The sequence below is a fragment of the Vanessa cardui genome, chromosome 7, assembly GCF_905220365.1.
Source record: "Vanessa cardui chromosome 7, ilVanCard2.1, whole genome shotgun sequence".
Taxonomy (NCBI): domain Eukaryota; kingdom Metazoa; phylum Arthropoda; class Insecta; order Lepidoptera; family Nymphalidae; genus Vanessa; species Vanessa cardui.
The window spans coordinates 7739939-7755008 of NC_061129.1; the positions used below are offsets into that span (position 1 = coordinate 7739939).

At 31.3% G+C, this 15070-nt stretch overlaps 1 protein-coding gene across 1 annotated transcript; it reads right to left on the reverse strand.

The window, feature by feature from the left end:
• Positions 1–12926: 12926 nt before the first annotated feature.
• Positions 12927–15070, reverse strand: LOC124531324. Its single transcript, XM_047105843.1, has 3 exons — positions 14731–15070; positions 14355–14526; positions 12927–13160 (listed from the first exon to the last, which is right to left on the reverse strand). The coding sequence occupies exons 1-3, from the start codon at positions 14950–14952 to the stop codon at positions 12931–12933; spliced, it is 624 nt and encodes a 207-aa protein (XP_046961799.1). The 5' UTR covers positions 14953–15070; the 3' UTR covers positions 12927–12930.

Sequence of the window (15070 nt, forward strand, 5' to 3'; positions counted from 1 at the left end):
AAATTTTTAGTGAGGGGGGGGATGATTATATGATGATTAATTTGGGAAACGATGTAGACCGATGCAGTTGCAGTTGTTTTCATGAGTTACAGACAAAAATTCAGATTTTTAAGCGAATTTTAAGTAATTTGAAGCCCCGAACGTGATTACAAACTAGAAGCCGAAAAACTGGCCGGTAACAGTCGTCTCTAGAGAAAGGTTAGCAACGTTCATTAAACGCGAAGCCCACAAGAAAACACGGATGGTCTGAACTCCTTTTCAGACTCCTTCAGTTGTGAAAAACTAACAAAAGTTACACATAAATCCATTTTTAGATTTTTGGTTTTTTAGTGTGTGATGTATCCCACACACATCATTTTTTTTTGATCGTTGAAAGTACCTTTAGAAGTATTTGTGAAATATAAACATTTTGTTCTGACATCTGTCTATCATTGACTCTTTTAATAATGTGCCTTACAACTATCTACGTTGACAATAACTATAAAAAACGAAAGTGGTAGAGAAATGTCTGCTAGCGCTTGCGCCAAAAGAAATACATAATTTCCTATACACTCATCAGTTCCTTGAATTCAGTTAAAATAATTTAGATAACTTTGGAATTCTGTATGCTCTATAGCATACTACGTGAGACCGTGATAGTCTAGAAAGAGATGGCGCAGCAGAAATGGGAAAAAGCCGGTCCTGTTCGGTGGCGCTGGTAAAGACGACGTAGGCCCTCCTGCCCGGGGCCTTAAAGAGTGAGAAAGGCTTGGGTCCGTAGATGGCCGAAATAACCTTCGCCTCCTTAGAATTACGCCGCTAAGTAACGAGCGGGTCAAGGTGCAGATTTTTGTCTTCGACACGATCCCATAGCCTCTCCAGAAACTAATAACGCCATCTCAGTCGTTTTAGTAGATAAGAATCCCAAGTAACCCGGTTCCACTCCCAGGAGGTATTCGGAATTAAAACAAAGTAAACATTGTTATGTAAATATTTAAATGAGTTGGTATTGACCGAAAAGTCGTTTAATATGTGTTTCATGAGGAAAAGCCGCTGTAGAAAACAGTAAACTTTGAAGGATGAATATATTTTGATCTAAAGCGTAGGTACATGAAGACACAGATATCGTCCTTTTGCAAGGCGGAGACTAGCACTCACCCTCCACTCAGTGACGACAGGGGCCACTGCCCTACTGGCCTTTATAGCAACAGCAATTAAACAGTCAAAACAAATGAAACAAAAAATTATATCGTCCGTTTTGTCGTTGGCCGTCGAAGTAGAAACATTGTTTTGGAAACTTTGTCCGATTCGCAATTTATTTGATTCAATTAAAGTAGTAACATTTTAGTAAGTGTTAATAAATTTGATTATTTTCTTTGCTTTTTAATTAAATTTAAACCTGTTTTTGACACCATAACAAATATAATATACATGTTAGTTTTGTTTATTTTTGAATTTAAACTGGTACAGTATATTAAAAATATTTATGATCGCCGTTTTAAATAAATTTGTTAGACAGTAAAACAAAACGTGCATAACCTTATATTAGTCGAAGTCCATTACCTTCGACTAATATAAGGTTATTAGAATATAATTCCGAAGAATTGTCAAGCTGTTCGAGCAATCAGAGACAAAGATTGTATTAATTATGTTGATTTTAAGGAATTTTGTTGACTGTGTTACAAATATTATATAAGATTGTACTTACTGTTTTTAAATTAGGAATATTAAGTCATCATTACACATTCATTTATAAATTCGTATTACGCTTTTCATACACACACACACACCTACAAAACCCTAATTGTAATAGCATATGTCGTGATTGAATTCTACAAACTTACATTATTTTTCAAGATTCTTTTAAACTTATAATATATGATGAAATTATGTATATATTTAAACAACAGAAAAACACGATGTATGCTACGCATCTCCTCGCTTGGAAAGTGCGCCTTATTAAGGAAGGCACAGATATGGGGTCGCGTAGCTGGTCACACATCTGGCACGTGAACTAACGAGCCAAGCTGTCTAAATAACGATACGGTGTCACAGCATCAAATTGGAAACTAAGGACAGACACAATTCACAATTGTTCGTTCACGAAGAAGAGCAAATTCAATGTTACTCCGCATAAACCACGTTATATCTCACGGATAATAATGCAAAGTAGAACATTTAAACTACTTAAAATATGTAGTTTTTAAAATAAAGATGGAGGTCCGTATTTAGTCGAGTATTTGTGGTAATGTTTGTGATATGAATACGGTTGATTGATAACTTAGTTTCTTCCGGGTCTTCTTATTAGAATCTATATTCCGAACCGGTTGTAGTTTTAAATACTAAAAATGATGTATTTTTAGGTTTTAATGTTTACGTCATTATTTCTTAATTTCGAATTAGGCCTGTGATTTTTAATTTTAAGTTTCAAATGGTTTTATATATTTAATAGTGACTCTAAAAAGATCACATACTATAAATAAAGTTTCTAAAGTATGTAAACAAAGACCCACCGTTTTCAATTACAAAGACAATTTGATGTTTTCACTAAAGATATTAAGCTCGGCGTATAATAATACTATCAAACACGTTTTATATCGAAATTATCCGTATGATGAAGTACACGAAATACTTAATGGTGTTTGCTCAAACTTGTAGGTACTTGCGATCTTCAGTTAAGATGTACGTGTTCTATCGAGTGGATTATATTAACTTGGGGATAATAATTTCGATCTATACACATTTCGTAGCAACTCCCCGCAGTTGCACAAAGGACTTTGAGACGTCAAATACGATTAGAGGCATGGATATTTTTGCTCGGTGTTGTTGCTATAACAATAAATAACATCAACGTGACCAGTTTATTAGTTGCTGCATTAGGTAGGTGTGGTCGAAGGAAATAAGAAATCAGATTTCGCAAGGCCTTTTTTGCAGATAAAACCTCTTGAATACCCTCGAAAAGTATTCGGTAACAATAGCACGAAATATAAATTTCGCTCTTATAATTTATTTTGTTCCAAACGGAGTTATCTGCGCCGAGTCTTGTTTGTTTATTGACCATATCCTTTGTGTCCAAATGGCTTTTCACGGTGATTTAAAGCTGTGCACTCGCACTTTTATTCTATTCATTTCGTTCCTGCATGTTAAAAGTGTTTTATAGCATATGTAAACATAGTGATCAGCGTACAAAACATATGAAAACTATTCGTTTTCAAGAATTTTAAGGCTAAGTTATAAATATAAATACGGACACGTCTATTATACATTTTTATACCTTAATTTCGTTTCATTTTACAAGTGTAAGACCTGAAAAGCATATCATTTATATTTACATCAAAGTGTGAACTCGGCGCTGTATAAAAATAATTAGAAGTTTCGTACTGTATGGACAAGAAACCTAAAAACAGAAGTGGATGACATGAAAGCCGCTCTTCGGTTCCGCTCTTAAGAAAGAAGCAAAAGATGTTTTGGTTATGACAAGGCGACGTGTTCAGTAATGAAAGAACATGTTCTTGACTTAATTTTTACTTTATATTTAACAAGCCATTACGGGTTCCTTTAAGTCATATTATTTTTTAAAGCCAATACAATACATGTTGTAAAATTTTGTCAATATACTACAACTATTTAATGATCAAAACAATTTTATTTTATAAACTATTACTATAAATAAAACACGAAAATTTGTGTATACTAAAAAACACACATTATGAGTATGATCGAATTCTTTGAAATAATTATATACATCTGTCTATGTAATAAATAAGTATTGGTTCAGAGAAAATTATTTCATTAAAATAAATATTTGTGAAATGACTACTGAAAGAATTACAATTTTTTTTATAAGAGTGAAAAGGAAAGTCATTATCAGATTTCGTAATATTTTACTAATAATTTTTCATTTGCTATGATGAACCGTTTTGATGCGCCGAATAAAAATATATTTATTCAAAAATAGAAGCGACCTTACAAATGGTAATCAATAATAGCCCAAATAACGTGACTAAAAATAACGAACTTGTCTATGCTTTAGTGGTGATAGAGTAACTGCCGACTTAATAGAGGCAACATCCAGTTCTACCGCAAAATATAATCTATTAAGATTAACCGTGTACATATATCACATATATACAAAGGTCATAGCAACTTCGATCCCATAGTGGGCATTGCATTTGTAACGCAAGGAATGCGTAATGGCTCTTACTAGCCATTGTTTATGGCTAGAAAGCTAACCGCCATGCCTGTTAATTTATTTACCTGTCTCAGCTATTTCATCAATAAAATAAGATATAAATTAATTATATTTCATATTAAAGACATTTTCTTTTAAATATGTTAAGTTCCATCTTCGCTCGCAGGCCCTTGGCTTTAATTATGTATTCCGGAACGCCGAAAAACATTTTTTACACTTTCTAAAAAGTCCTCAAACTCTGTGTTCCTACCTAATGACCTACAAAATGACTTATCTTCGGATATACTTAAATACACACTTATACCTTGTAAAATCTTTTGTATTAATAGTACCTAAATTCTATCGAGAATCTCAAATAATTATATTTTGTTTTGAATAGAGTTCAGTATACTTTTTAATAATATCTATACCGCTGTGTCTACTAATGTATAGCTTCACACGGATAGAATAAGGGTATATTTACTATGTTATGTTCAATGACGAACATTGTAAGAAAATTGTCTTATTTTTGGAAGTTAGAACCTTCGCGGAACTCAAAACAGCTCCCGAATATTACAACATAATTTGATAACTGATTACAGAATGCACAACGGACTCAAAAAAATAGGATTTTTTTTATTTTAATTATTAATTACCATATTCTTGCAAATAAATAAATGAATTATGAATTATGAATTATAAGATAAAAGAATCATTAAACTCGAAAATAAATTAAAAAAAATAAAGACAATAAACGATCGTAAACTAATAATATAAAGTTATAAACTACTACTAATAATTTTAAAGTTAACAATTAACTCACAAAGTGGTAGTTAATTTTTATTGTTATTTGTAGTAGCGTTAATATCAATAAAGACTACGTCTATTTTATAGTCAGGTCAAGTGTTAATTTAAGCGTTTTATTTCGGAAGGTCCAACAGACGTTCATTTGACGAAGATCTTTTTACGGCTCCGTGAAATGGGAGAGCAGGTTTACTAATAGCGATTCCATTGGAATACTGTAAATGGAAACACGTGCTAGGGACAATATCAGTATCGAATCATTTTTCGGTGTGAGTAAGGACTCAATGGATTTCGACGAAACCCGTTTTGACGAAGGTATCCTATTTGGACCAGAAAATAAAAAGTCCGTCTATGGCTTAAGTTTATTTTGTGCAGAATGTAAAAACATTTTCCTGTTGGCGAATATTATTTTTTACCCGTCTCGTATATACAATATATTTAGTTCGGTACGTTAGAACATAGCGCTATATTTGTTGTTTAAAAATACGGTGAAATAATAAATGGTAATTAGTATACAATAATCAACGAGTGCTTTCTCTTTCAGATACAATAATGTATAATACAAACGATGAATAAGAAACAAAGAAAAATAAATAAACTACTATAAATATATTTTGTTTAAGGAAAAACAAGAAAATGACGTTTTAAACAATATTTGCAATCGTTATATGTATTATATATACATGATTGTATTTGTGAATTTATTTGCATATACACAAAATGTATTTATAATAAAATATTTTTGTTTATCTGCGCAAAATTTCCTTCATAGGTTTCCTTGCGTAATATTTAATTTAACACCGGAAGGCTGTTTGAAGTCACAGTAAATCTTCTCATTTAATAAAACAAGCTTTCCGAAAGACCTCCTGTCGAGGAGGTTCAACGATAACACTTGAATATATTACTACGCAGTTATGTTCTATGAGAATTTATAACTAGAAACTAATTAAGAATTAGGTATCTTAATAAATTCAAAATATTCGTATAGCAAATATTGATATATTATATGATATTTGTTGAATTCAAAATGTATGGCACTTAACTTTAATAAAAACTATATTATATTAATACATAAATATATTATTTACTTATTCTTTAAAGATATTCCAGTATTAGTGAAGATAAATCAACATCTTTAATATAGAATTGAAAAAACTGTTGACTTGGCCTTTATACCATCTAAAGAATGAATAATACCTCTGTTGAAAAATAACCTTATTTGTTGACGTCTAGTGCGCTTCGGGGAAAAATAAATTTATTCTGTTGAATATAAGACTCTCGAGGTACCAACGTGTTATTGAATGCAGATTTAGACTACCACATAAATAAACCATATACCCATAAACCAGTCCCTTTATTGGGTACTAAAAAACAACATCAAAATAGTTTAAATTATTCTTGAGAGCCATAACGCATGATATAAAAGAAAAACAATGAGTTACAGATGAATCGTGGTAGATGTGAGGTAGGTATATTATTTGAAGATATTGTATTTATAAAATATATGCGACTGCGATTTAATTCAAAAATTAATAACAGTGTATGCCCAATTGTTCAAAATGATGAAAGCAAATTACACATTTATACTACGACACGCCTGATAGATATTGTGAAAAATCGAAATTAATACTGTTATATTCTTTAATTTGCAATTAAAGAATGATATGTATATATTGAACATAAATAATTTAGAAAAAAATCTACCGACTTCAAAATTAGATAGAGCTAGTGAACTAAATGTAAGAAAATATTGGTATCTATGAAATCAGTAGACCGATTATAATGAAACTAACACTGTTCCCTTAGTTGAAGTGTACCTATCGTAAATTAAAAATGCTCATCTCAATACAACTTTTAGTATTCCTGCAATTCGCGGACAAACATACAAATATAGATACATTTACGAAATTAAGCACACGTGCTTGGAAGGTTAAATGGATCATCATACTTCATAGTCAAATATAATTCAATTCTAAAAATATCAAGTATATACACGTCAAACTGATAACCACATTCGTGATGATAAAAACATTCCTTACCTTAATAAATAGTCATTTTTTTGCGTGTGAAGTACACACTACCGTTGAGAAGTAAAATATAACAATGGTAGTACAAAAACATAATGTAAGAAAGTATATCGCTATGGTGAAGAGGGGCCATGATGGTATAAGAGAGCGTCACGCGTCACGCCTCATGGTGTCTCGGCATACAAGTCATATATGGTATATATACATCAAAAACTCGCAAGAAACTCTTTTTTAACATATTACTATATACCTGTACATGTTATATAAACATTAATAAAATTTGTAACGAATACAATATAAATTTGTATCTTTTATTTGTTAAGTTTTAAATTATCTACAAATACCTGAAGTTTAAATAAATTAGTTTTTAATGCAACAGATCCCTTATTTTTTAGCTCTATTAATTTTGTGTAAAATAGTAAACTTACATTCAGGCTACGAACCGTTTCTCTTAATATGAAGAATGTTAGAATATTATCATACCTCCGATAGCGATTCGTATAACTTACAATTTCTAACAGCAAATATTTGCTCTTCTCTTTATGAGTGAGAGTTGAATAATTGTAAAATATATACTTGGAATATAACTTATTGTAAAGTTCATAGTCGATGTTGAAACAGCGAATTCTGTTAAAGATCCACGTGCTCCATCTACTGAACCATACAAACTTTTTTTTTATCCCATTAAAATTTAATGTAAAATAAGTGACATACATTTTCGAGTACACGTAAAATATTAAAATCAAGAGAGTTCATACAATTTAAAACAGTAAAGATTGTATTTTGTATACATATTTAATATATTTTTAAAGTTACGAATACAAATAATAAATAAACAAATGAATGCAAACAAAAACATTTATGGAATTGTTTTATGAAATCTGCCAATGGTACCATTACTTCTCTAATAAGTAAGGTCCCGGCGTGGAGGGTTAGGAAGGATTTAGCACGGATCAATGATTTATTATGAGATCGGGACAATAAGATACTTTGTTTCTCGCAATATTTGATAAGACATCACGAATCCACAAAGGGGCACGGACTGGAAAATGATATAGGCTCTTCAGCGTACCAAATCAATTTATAATGGACTACCTGCTACTAAAGTAACGTTTTTCTTAATAGTATAACATTTACTCTGTATCTGGTACATTTACTTAAGTCATGATGATGTTATTTTTTTTTTTATGGTTTTGGTAAAACCTCGTTGGTGACGTTGCGTTAGTGTTCCTTGATTTATTTTAGGCTAAATAAAATAACCTTGTTTCACTCGTAAGAAGTCGAGTGTTTAGATAGAGAATAACTATTATTTAATGAAATTGATGATGAAATTCACATACAGGACTAACAAAAAGTCGACTGAACATGACTTTCACGATCCTTGGTAATACAAACACAAAAATCACGTAAATGCGTCTATTTCAATTTTAAAATCAGTTGACAGCCAAATATTGAACACTGATATAGTATTTTGTACGAATGTACATGTGTGTGTTAACTTTAGATGTAGGTGTAGAAATAGGTTTACAAGCGCCATCTTTGGTGCACCGCGTCACCGCCGCTGACCACAAGAATTATGGCTGGGACAAACTTACAATCATGGTTACGTATAATTATTACCATTTAACACATAGCTACACACTTACGGTTTGGGAGCTGGGCCCTTGTAATAAGTGTCAGGAATTACTTGGGTTAGTGAGGCCATAATTTCTACATCATAATTTAAATTTCGAGTGTTTCAAACTACATTTCAAATTTATACGATATATAATAAGGAACGTGAAATTCACGATTGTCACGACAATAGCCATAATTTAAAGCGGATGAAATGATGAAGCAATTTTTTGTATTAATATACAAAAACTTGCTCGTGGTATAATTATGTAGGTCTAAAGGATCAGATCGGCATTACAAAAAAGTCACCTCATTTATTATTATATTATAAATAACTTTTGTAAATTAGTAGCAATTTTTCCAGTTATTTTACTGAAGAAAACGATTTCACTACATAAACTTTGTTAGCCGTTCTCAACTCCTTAGAGGTTGAATTTTAGAAAATTCTGAATAACTTATTCAATTATTTGTGTTGCAAAGTGTATGTGCCAATTTTCAAGTAATTTGACTGAATAAGAAACGATTTCTTGATACAAACTTTTATACTTAGGATTTTTTTTAAATAAACTTTCGCGGTGTTTACCTACGTTATATACCTTTTTGTCTGTTTTTACTTAGTGGTTTTGTGTTAAAAGTCAGCCATTCATGAATATATTTAATAAAATGAACTGAATTCTAACAGATTGAAAACTATTTTATTTTTAAATTTGAAATTAAAATATTAAATAAGATCTTTTGTAAACAGAATAAAGATTGATTTTTAGGGTCCAAAAGGGAATTCTCCTTTCGTCAAGCCAAAATCACAGACAAATTCATTTTAACAATAAGAATTACTTCTGTGTTTTTAAAAAACTTTCTCAGTTACGTGGAATATTCCCACAACGACTTTCGGTCGTAATTTTTCTTTTCAAGAGCAGAGTTTTTGTTCCTCGAACATCAGTCTTTATAGCACACATTAATTAATTTCAAGCGTATCAAGTGCTTTGTTTAGGATTACTTTTGGGCAAGTGACGAGCAAAAATACCTGAACGAAATGAGAAGTGACTATCTTCACGGATGGGCGTTAAAATGCATTTTATACTATTAGAATCGTCATAATAATATAATCTTCAATGTTGTTAACACCTATATGGATATATCACCTGAATATCACCCATATTAAATATTATTTTTAAGTATTTAGTGCTAAGTCGATGGCGAATGGGTGGTATATAGTCCAAACAAATATACTACTTTCAAGAACACTTAATAAACACAGCATCCTAGAGGATTAATTTTAAAATTAGTCTAGTTCGCAAAATTGTATTTACTAATATAAAACATTAGTATTATGAATAAAGTGCAATTTAAAAAATTTAATATATCTAAAAAAAATAAACTCAGACCTTGCTTGAAACTGAGTTTGAAGCCAATTATGTTCGCCAGGAAATAGTTAAAAAAATACGTCCCTTAACTTACTAATTTAATTAATTCAAACTTGATTTTTGCGACTGCCAAAATTAGTTATAAGGTTACTTAATGAAAAATTTTAAAAACAGCATTTTCCAACACTGTCTTTACCCTTTACAAATTAATTTAAAAAATGCTACTGTGTTTTGAGCTCGAGGTTAAATTTGTTTTTGTTGACCAATAGTTTTGGGATGCCCCAAACTAATTTAGAACGAAAATTCGACCAATTACCTCAAGTTTCAATTTAATTGCTTGTGGACTGGACACTGGAAACTGAACTAATAAATATTAGTTATTGTTTTTGTAGTTTTTGGGTAAATTCGTCACCTTTACGGTGTTGTGTTTACGTCGTTATGAATTTAAAAAAAAGAAAACAAACGTTACGATTTTATTTATTTTCGTTAAATTATTATACTAGAAAACTTCAAACAATGGTTTTATAATGACCTTTGAGAATCAATGTAGTCTTAGCAAGACTTTTAAAGGATTTTGTTAGTATCCCTACTTATACTTCTAATAAAATAATAGTAAACAAAACTGTACCTTTGTTAGCACACACATTTGTGCCTAAAATCTGGGGGCATGGCAGTGCCCCAGCCAAGTATCGAGCAAAACGGGCACGGCCGTACCATCTTTTCTCGAAGCGTATATCCCTATATCTTCGACGTGGACAAAGCTAGGAGTTTAGGTTTTCGGTGAATAATAGTAAGTATTAGAACAAGCTTAAATTCGGAATTACCTGCCAATTGAATCAATAGTTTAGGAGTTACAGTCGATTAATTATTGTGTTGGAGCATGAAGTCGGTAGTGACCATCATGATTCACACATAACAAATAATCTGATCACAGGTGTCGTCAGTACCATTTGCACATAATTCCAGGCAGTAAACAGCTAATTTGTGATCATTGCCAAGTCACTACCAATATAATATAAAGAAAACTATTGATACAATTATTAAATGTTGATTTATAACTACAAAATAATTTGAATAGGACTTGGCTTCTATGAGATCTGAAAACTTTTTACGATGGAAAGGCTGCACCGAGAGACTTAGCATTTTTTTACATTTAATGGTTTTGGTGGGATATTACGTTTGCAATTGGTTAGTCTCTGACAATACAGAATGAAGGAATTTGATTTGGTTTGACTTGATTACAATATGGCATGTTCTAATTCCGATATAAATAATAATGAAATATATTTCCTAGATCTTTGTAACTATAACACCAATATTTTTCAAAAACCAACGCTATCGTTTTGAGTCATATATTTTTAGTATGTGTTGTGTGTAGTGTGTATGTGTTTCATACAATTCGTAATTTAATTACTTAAGTACGTCTTGTTTTATATTTACTTGTAAATTAGTTGAATATAGATTACAATTTGAGGATATGTGTGTAATAAAAATGTCGTAATGGAATAATATTTTTCATTGATAAATCTTGACCTACTAGTAAGTAATGTCCTGAAACTAACACATACATTTTAAATGTAAATAGGCTTTTCTGTTGAGAATAAAGTGTGCACCTCAGGTGTACTCTGTTCCTCGGAATTCGTATTGAAAAAAACAATTTTAGGAAAGGGTACGTAGTAATGGCGACTATTTATGTTTTATTTGCTCCTAAACATCTAACTCTCTGTATCTGATTAGTTTTGTTATAGTAGTCACAACGTCAATGTTGTCATCTATAAATAATGTAAAATTATAATAACAGTACAATTCTCTAAGAATTCACTTCGTATATGAATCGTGGAATGTTGACATAATGATTATTTTTTACATTTAAACAAAAAAAAACTTAATAATTACTTATACTCACCGTCACATATCACATTGTGAAATTTCAAACTCGTGTTTTGAGGTGAGCTTAGACTTAAGACCGTTTCTCAAACAATTTTGAAGAATATTAGTACCGATTAAAGGTGTAGGTACATATATGTATTGTTTTTGTAATGTTCATTAATTTGTATTATTAGTATGAATCGTTGTACTAATTTTACGATCATATAATAACTATACAATTTCTGCTTATAATAACGAAACACGGCATTCTCATGGGGGCCCGAAAAGTCTTTATATTCGTTTATACTGTATTATTTTTCTATATTCGTTTGTATCGTCTATCAATTCTATCTGGCAACATTGAGCGTTAAAAATGTTTTAACAATATGTAAAAAAACATTTTGCTACTATTTAAACTATGTATAAAGCTGTTTAAATAATACCACAAGTTTTAAATAAAATACTTTTGGCAGGAAATTCTGATTTTATTGGGCTGTAGTTTTAGTGCATATTTTAAGTATAATGAAAAATATGTAAAATTAACATTCATTATCCGCTCATATTCTTCCTAGATGTGTCCTAGGACCCCAACAGGTCAATACAGCGCTGACTCTATATATAAAAGATGTTAATAAAATATTCTGATAACATTTTTATGAATAACAGTATTTTCAATACATTTTTTTTATTGTACTTCGTTGAATTTTGTTACGTGCGAATATAAAAGTTTATTTTGTTTATATTTTACTGAATTCATCCGAAAACTTTAATTATTCTCATATTTATACTACAAATTTTAATCTACAGATATAAAGTATTGCTTGGAAAGTACAAAACTATTGATTTCCTAATGATGGCATTTGTGTCACTTGACACAAATGTACAACTTCTAAATGTTAGCATTAAAGTGTTTCATTCAGTTCTTTTGCTGATTCACTTTTTACTCGCACCGCTTTTTACTAAACTGAGATATTATTTGCTGAAAGTTATAGTCTTATAAACAACAATACCAATTGTTATATTGTGATATCATATACCATTGAAAACAATGAAACTAAATATATATATTTATTGAAATTTATTTTTGTCTAAATTGTAGTAGTTAGAGTTCAGTTCGGGTTATATTAAAATACAAGTACGATCTACCACCTGGTCCGTGTAAGCCGAGCTTATTGGCAGCAGCGAGACATTCTTCTTCAGTGGTGGGCAGCTCGTCCACTCTGACCAACACAAAAGCTGTCAAATCTTCACAGCACATCATACCCAAATACCGACCAACTAATTTGAATCGTAGATCAGCAAATTTCAGAAGCGGCTCCGGATTTGGCCGTACTGAAATAAAAAGTAATGACTGCGACGATCAGAAGTCAGAATCATCAGGGGACCTATTAAATGTTAAAAAAACATATCGTTTTTAATGATAAAAGGTATTTCTACCCTTGTCATTTTCAAAGTGAAATATTTGCAATCAAGGCAGGCCGACATACATAATATATATGCTCTGTTTACTATAACTTGGTAATTATTTTTTAACGATAAAGTATTTTTATTTATTTTGGATATATTATGGCAAATCCTTTCTTCCATTTTTCAGTTTCAATTTCTGTAAATAATGAGCTAAGCGGTCAGGCGTTCAACCTTTGTGGCACAGAAACCGGCGTCGCGGTTCACGTATCGCTTACAACACTGGGAGGTGTTGTGTCTACGCTTGCTTTTATTTCATCTTTAAAGTAAATTATTTCTTTAAATAAATATTACTCTGAATAAACCAATAGTTTTTGATGATATTAAACCTTTTAGTTGGACACTTTAGCATATTAAATACAACAGCCGTTTTATAATATATTGATTTAATAGCTTTTTCCAATTACTATATAGTTGGAATTTTAATAGGTATTTTTTGAAGTAGGTACTTATAACATTCATGTCATATTTTACTCACGACTAACGAGATTGTACATTTCGACAAACATTAACAAATACGATGAAAAAAAACGTTTAAAAAGCACCCGGTTTATTATCATTATGAGGCAAGTCGTGAAAGTTAGGAGCGGAAATGGCGCTCGGGAGGGTACATGGTGGGTGTATTACTGTCCCACCTTTATTGCGCACTTCCATCTTGACGAAGACTGAAAACGCGGTTGGCGTGCCTGCGCACATAAGAACACATTATACATCATTGTGTCCCTGAATATCGAGTGTATTAAAATATGCTTATTTTATTACATACAGACTCTTTGGTTTTTTAAAACTGAGATTTATATAATATGTTGTCATAATTAAAAAAAATTGCTACAACACGTTGCAATTATTTAAAAATATAATATGCATGTTTGTTTTTGAGATAGATTGAAGCGAGGAACAGTAGTTTCTTTGTATATGAATATTTTTATAAAATTAATAACTGGTTAATAATAATAATTGGTCTGCACTTTCCGGGAGCGCGTGGGAACATAAAGCTCTTATACAAATGTTCTGAAAATATTTTGCTACGCTTCGATTTTCTATAAAAACTTTTTCAATTACCTTTATCGCGCTGTTCCATTTTAACGATGGCTCGGAATGCACCAGGCGTGGTGGCATGCAAGAGAATGACTTGGACACCAGGCCTTGGCTCCATCATGAGTATAGCTCGGCGCCATTCGACTTCTAACTCTGGTGCTATGGCGTCCACTACGGCTTTGAATTTATTTAGTCTCTAAAATTGAAATAAGTATAAAATTGCTTTCAATTTAAATAAAACAACATTTACTTTACTCAAGTAGACTCAATTTAACAGAAATAAATTTAATTTTAAGCTACCCACAGTTCAGACTATCAAGACAAAGAACTCAATAGCTACTTTTTCTATTACCAATGATATAGACGTAACTAACTAGTAGAGCTTAATATCCAAACGAACCTTTTTCGCGACCAACGAAAATATAATGGGCCTGACTTCTGTCGTATTCGACCAAAAATAAATGATTTTCCACATCGAGTCGACAATCGCCAAAGAGTCGAATTTGACGTCACGTTCGAATTCTTCGCATGTTGTTGTAGTCTGTGGACTCGCGCCCTGAGCAAGACCGCCCGCCACCGCGCCGAACGAAACAATTCCGAATGCCCAGAACCGTATAAACATTCTGCTGTTGATATTCGGAGAGTAATTACATTCTCGTGTTTACGTTTGTTTTATGCAACGAATAAGACCAAAGAATCGATCACGTATCAGATTATCCAGATTTTAAACCAACCTTTTT

Bases quoted from the DNA above. Each gene is read 5' to 3' on its own strand.
- LOC124531324 (XM_047105843.1), bottom strand. From the start codon at position 14,952: ATGTTTATACGGTTCTGGGCATTCGGAATTGTTTCGTTCGGCGCGGTG. The intron at 14,527-14,730 runs GTTCGTTTGGAT...TTTCAATTTTAG, and splicing joins TTTCGTTGGTCGCGAAAAAG to AGACTAAATAAATTCAAAGC. The intron at 13,161-14,354 runs GTAATTGAAAAA...TTTTTATTTCAG, and splicing joins AATGGAACAGCGCGATAAAG to TACGGCCAAATCCGGAGCCG.